Source organism: Apium graveolens, unplaced genomic scaffold (assembly GCF_009905375.1).
Source record: "Apium graveolens cultivar Ventura unplaced genomic scaffold, ASM990537v1 ctg7555, whole genome shotgun sequence".
In the NCBI taxonomy this organism is placed as follows: Eukaryota; Viridiplantae; Streptophyta; class Magnoliopsida; order Apiales; family Apiaceae; genus Apium; species Apium graveolens.
In genome coordinates this window covers 5,851-11,941 of record NW_027420420.1, presented here as the reverse complement: position 1 = coordinate 11,941, position 6,091 = coordinate 5,851, and the positions used below count along the sequence as shown (strand labels likewise).

The following is a 6,091-nucleotide window of genomic DNA, read 5'->3' as shown; positions in this document are numbered from 1 at the left end:
AAGTGTTACATACGAGTAACATGTGACAATTTATGTTACAATAGGGTATTATTGGATAAAAAAGTAGTATATTTTACAAACAATTAAATATATATAATTATTTGACATGAAAATTAATCAATTTTTATAATATAATTAAGCAAAAATATTAATATTAGTTAAGATTGATAAAATATTTTTTGTTAAAAAATTTATAAACTGTATTAATTAATAATTGATAAATTTTTATCAATAAAAAATTTAAAGACAATTAAAACTTAATTTTTTTTAAAAAAGAGATGAAATTAGCTGGGCTTTTTCAGGCGGGCTCAAATTTTTTGGAGAAGCGCTAAAATTTCAGACAAATTAACTTCTCCCTCTAATTTCATTCTCCCTCATTCTCTCACTCTCTCTCTCATTCTCTCTCTCCCAGTAGCTATTCTCTTTCATTCCTCTCTCGAGCTAGGGTTTCTAATTGGGGGTAACATTTTGGCGAAGCTGGTCACATTTTGGAGAAGCGGGTCACAGATTGGAGCTAGGGTTTCTAATTGGGGTTTCAAATCAGCTTGCGGTTCAACATTAAGGTACTACATCTCTCTCTCTCTCTCTCTCTCTCTCTTTCTCTCTCTCTCGCTCTCGCTCTCTCTGATTTTGTGTATCTCTCTCTCTCTCTATCTCTCTCTCTCTCTCTCTCTCGCCCCCTCTATTTCTGTTAGTTTCTTCTCTAATTTGTTACATGCGTGTTTTTGTGTATTTTATACATGTATATGTATGTTACATGCATGTTTTTGTGTAATTTTAATTGGAATTGGGGTTTTTTATTTTTGTAGATCTGTAAGTGTGATTTTTGTATTAAATTTGTTTCTCGATATTTGCTTTTTATCCGGTGATTTTCATGTTAGGCTTTAGTTATAACTTACATGTAAATCATCATAGTCAAGTGGATATAATTGATTGTGTAAGTAGATATCTGTTGTATCTATAATGCAATTGTTTATGAGTATTTACATTTATGTTAATTTGACCTTTATTCCTGAGAGTTTCAACCCTTTACGAGTATTTAAATTTTTGTTAACATCAACTGTCACAGTTCGGTAGGTAGGAGGAATGGGATAATACGGAAATGGGTGTATGCACATGTATATTCATGGTCATATAACATGGATTCGATACGTATAATCTAATATGGATTTACGATTTCAGGGCTGCGTTGTTATGCTGTGTTGTTATTAATACATATAATCTATAATATTGGTTAGGATTTCACTTCTGCGTTGTATTAGTACGCATATCTAATATGGGTTTAGGGTTTCACGGTTGTGTCGTTATTAGTATGTACAACCAATGAAAATGAGAACATAAAATATTACCTCGGTCTGCTTAGGGCTTCACGGCTGCGTTGTGTTGTTAGAACGTATAACCAATATGGGTGTATGGTTTCACGACTACGTTGTTTTCTTTTAGGAATATAACATTATTGTCCTGTTTTCTGTAGTGATGGATGATGATCTAAGTCAATGGATAACCCTTCCAAAATACAGTACACCTTACATTAAGGGGATAAAGGATTTTTTAGAAAATGCATTTCCCAAATTTTCCGTAGGCGATGAAATGTTGTGCCCTTGCAAGAATTGTAGAAATGGCAAGTGGCATACTCAAGATCTTATTTATGATCATCTTATTTGTCATGGCCCTTGTCCATTGTATGCGAATTGGATTTGTGAGGTTTCGAGCAAAGATCATAGGATAGATATTGAACGGGCAAAAAATATGGGTTTTGAAGATTCCTTTACCTTCGGAGATAATTTGGACGAGATGTTCCATCGTACTAATGATACTACTGGACCGAATGATGATGCCAAAAAATTTTATGGCCATCTTGAAGAAGGAAAGCAGCCCTTATATCCGGGCTGCAAAAATTTTCCCGCTTAAGTTTTATCATTAGGCTGTACTCTTTAAAGTGCATTCATGGGATTTCGGAGTCGGGTTTCGGGGATTTATTAGAGCTGATAAAAGATGCTTTTCCAGAAGCACACATTCCTTTGTCTTTTAATGCGGCAAAGAATGTTATTAAAGATTTAGGGCTCGATTATCAAAGGATACACGCCTGCCCCAATAATTGTATGCTGTTTTGGGCTGAAAATGAAAAAGAAGAAAATTGTAAAACTTGCGGTGCTTCAAGGTGGGTCGTAGTGGAAAAAAAAGGCGCCGTGGACAATAATGGGAAGAAGTTAATTCACAAGGTCCCGGCAAACGTGATGCGCTACTTTCCACTCAAAAAAAGGTTGCAACGCATGTTTATGAGCAAAGAGTTATCAGAACTGATGTTATGGCATGCAAAAGGTCGAAAAAAGGACGGCAAACTTCGACATCCCGCTGATGCAGAGGCTTGGAAGGCATTGGATGCTCGTTATCCTCAATTTTCATCCGAGAACAGAAACATCAGATTGGGCCTAGCCGCTGATGGTTTCAATCCTTTTCGTACTATGAACATAAGTCATAGTACTTGGCCAATTATTTTGGTTAACTACAACATTCCCCCCTGGCTGTGTATGAAGCAAGAGAATCTAATTCTCTCGACACTCATATCTGGTCCCGAGTCTCCGAAGAATAATATAGATGTCTTCATGCAACCTTTAATTGCTGAACTGAATGAGCTGTGGGAAGTAGGCATTGAGACTTATGATGCCCTTACTGACCATACTTTCAACTTGCGTGCTTCTTTACTTTGGACAATCAGTGATTTTCCCGGGCTAGCAATGCTATCTGGATGGAGCACAAAAGGAAGACTAGCTTGTCCAGTTTGCAATTATGAAACATCCTCTATGTACCTAAAACATAGTCGGAAAATGTGTTACATGGACCATAGGAGATTTCTCCATCCCGAACACCCATGGAGGCTTGATAAAAGAAAATTTAATGGTCAAATTGAATTGAGAGGTTGTCCAGAGGTTCTAACTGGAACAGACATTGAAGAATTATTGGCAGGATTTGTAAATCATTTTGGGGGGAAGAAACCAGAGAAGAAAAGAAAGCGCCAAAAAAATAAGATTAAGTCGAATTCGCCTTTCAAGAAAAAATCAATATTCTTTGATCTGCCTTACTGGAAGCACAATGTTTCTCGACATAACCTTGATGTTATGCACATCGAGAAGAATGTGTGTGATAAAGTACTTGGCACATTGCTCAATATTGCTGGAAAAACAAAAGACCATATAGCAGCTCGCCTAGATTTGCAAGAACTTGGCATCAGAAAGGTCCTCCATCCTGTTCTATCAAGTGACGGGAAACACCTTGAAATAAGGGCTGCGATATTCGACATGACAAATGAAGAGAAAGATTTATTCTGCTCTGTCCTTAAAAATGCTAAATTCCCATATGGAAGTGCCTCTAATATCAGCCGGTGTGTGCACATGAAGGAGAGAAAGGTATCTGGCTATAAGAGTCATGATGCTCACTTTTTCATGCACTACTTATTACAATTTGCAGTGAAGAAATCTTTGAAACCGGAGGTTGCAATCCCTTTTATCAGATTAGGGGCCTTCTTAAGAGGTATTTGGAGTAAAGTCATCGACTTAAGTGATCTTAAGAGGCTGCAAACAGAAATAATTGAAATTATTTGTCAATTTGAGACTATATTCATTCAGGCTTTTTTTGATGTGATGGTCCACCTTTTGATTCACTTGTGCCAAGAAATTGTATTTGGTGGACCGGCCCATGTTCGAAGCATGTGGCCAATTGAGCGCTATTTAAATAAATTGAAATCTTATGTGCGGAATAGATCTAAACCAGAGGGATGTATCGCCGAGGGTTACCTGGCCGAAGAATGCTTGATATTTTGTTCAAGATTCTTGGGTGGCCATGGAGGATCAAAATTTACCAAGGCTGCAAAATTTGAAAGTTTTCCAGAAAAAGTAGAATTTCCTATTGGTTCACGCAGAAATAAAGATGGAAAGGCTGTGAATTTAGTTGAAGTTGAATGGATGGCTATTCATCGTTATATTCTATTCAACTGCGGGAATAAAGAAATTGATAGTTTAATCGAGTAAGATTCTAGCTACTAATTGTGTTTAACTGTTATAGAATTAGAACCTGTTTTGTCTTGATTTTTAACTAGGTAATTATTGTAGGGAGCATCGAATCTTAATAGAAGGACAAGCCAAGTCAAAAAGATACAATCGTGAGAGAGAACATTCTGAAGATTTTGGAAATGGATGAAGGGGGAGGTCGGAAAAAAAGATAACATTTCAAAGGAATTGGAAGTGCTTGCAATGGGCCCTAATCAATCAGCGAAGAAGTATAGTGGTTATGTACTTAACGGATATCGATTCCATACAAAGTACCGAGATGCTAAATGTACAACCCAAAATAGTGGGGTATTTCTAACTGCTTTGACTACTAGCTTTGCTAGTTCAAAAGATCAAAATCCACTGGTCGGCGATGTCAATTACTACGGAGCAATTGAAGAGATTTTTGAAGTTGATTATTGGGGAGAATTTTCTGTAGTGGTGTTCAAGTGTTGTTGGTATAAGGAAGAGAAAGATGTATATGGTTTAACTCGAGTTAATTTTAACAGATTATGTCAGAAGTCTGATCCATATGTGCTAGCTTCACAGGTGCAGCAAGTCTTCTACGTAGAAGATCCTACTGAAAAGATGATGTATAATGTTATAAAGAAATTGCCAAGGGATTGGTGCGATGTCGAAGCTGAAAATGCAAATGAAGAAGCCGGGGATCCAGTTTTACATGATTTACACACTAGTGTTCCTCTAGAAACAGACACGGATATTAACTGGTGCAGAGATGATGTCCCAACACGACAAGTCCCCATCAAGGCTAGAACAAACGAAGAAACTACTTAAATTTGTAATTCGAAATATGTAACTATCAATGGCCTAGTTTCTGATGTATCAACTGTTAATGAAGTGACTTCTTAATTGCCTAATTTATCATGTTTTAATGTATTTTCTTTTAATTAATTAACTTGTTCTTAATATAATGTTCTGTTAGTTTTAAATCTGCCCTGCTCTTTATGCGATCGCTTCTTAATTTAGAGCATTATTAAATTTATTGACTTGCATACTGCTCTTTTAATGTTTCTTTTAAGTGTTTATTTTTAAGTGTTTTTTATTTAAGTGCCATGTCTCAGATTATTTTAATGATTTCATCTAATTATACTTTCTCAATTTTTTGTAGGATGGCATACATAAATCTCAGGTTGTACCACCAGGGTGAGTTTCAGCCTACACGGTATGTCGGTGGTAAAGAACTGATTATAAGGAATGTCGAAGTAGATAGGTTTTCGTACCCTGTATTGATGGATTATGTCAAGGATGACCTTGAATATTCAGAAATTGGAGGGATTTATATGAGAAAAGGTGATAAGCAGGGGGGGTGGCAGTTGGTGTCCAATGATGTGGACTTGTGTTCATTAACTGCAGGAGCTGCAGACGGTGAAAATGTTGATTTTTATCTTGACAATGTCGTTGATAGCACTATCGAACCAATGGATCAGATGCAGCCATTTGTAATAATACGGCCAAGAAAGGATATCTTAGCAGGTAATATATTAATTTCATTTCAGAAATATACCTTAATTGTAGGGGCATCAGAAATATATAGGTGTTACTATATTTAGATTTTATTCAAACTCATAATTATTGTTTTTATGTCTTTATAGCTAAAAAGCAAGTCAAGCGGCAGTTTGTAACCACTCATCAACTACAGCAACAGAAGATGAATAAGAAGGCAAACCAAGTTGATAAGGCTGGGAAGAGGAACTCAAAGAACTTTCCCCTAGAGGGTACTCGGAAGTCACCACGGCTTTCTAGAGTGCAGGAAATCACTGATGGTGATGATTGTGAAACTCCTCCAAGTGTTAGGAGGAAGTTGAGTTTACATGATACTCATGAAGATGAGCGTATGGGAGAAAATGAACTGGAGGTTAGCATATAATTCAGTAATACCTATAATTTTCTTGTTAGATTATTGTTGTTTAAGTACATGTAAGTACATGTATGTAACCCCTTTATTAATCCAGTAATTCCGTCATACCTATATTAACATGAATTTATGTGAAATTGCAGAAACTACCCCCTCCACCTCCTCTAAC

General features: G+C 36.3%; 1 protein-coding gene across 1 annotated transcript; it reads left to right on the top strand.

Annotated features, from left to right (window-relative positions):
• Nucleotides 1-2,102: 2,102 nt before the first annotated feature.
• Nucleotides 2,103-4,028, top strand: LOC141704210 (uncharacterized). The gene has a single exon (XM_074507505.1). The coding sequence runs from the start codon at nt 2,103-2,105 to the stop codon at nt 4,026-4,028; it is 1,926 nt and encodes a 641-aa protein (XP_074363606.1).
• Nucleotides 4,029-6,091: the final 2,063 nt, after the last annotated feature.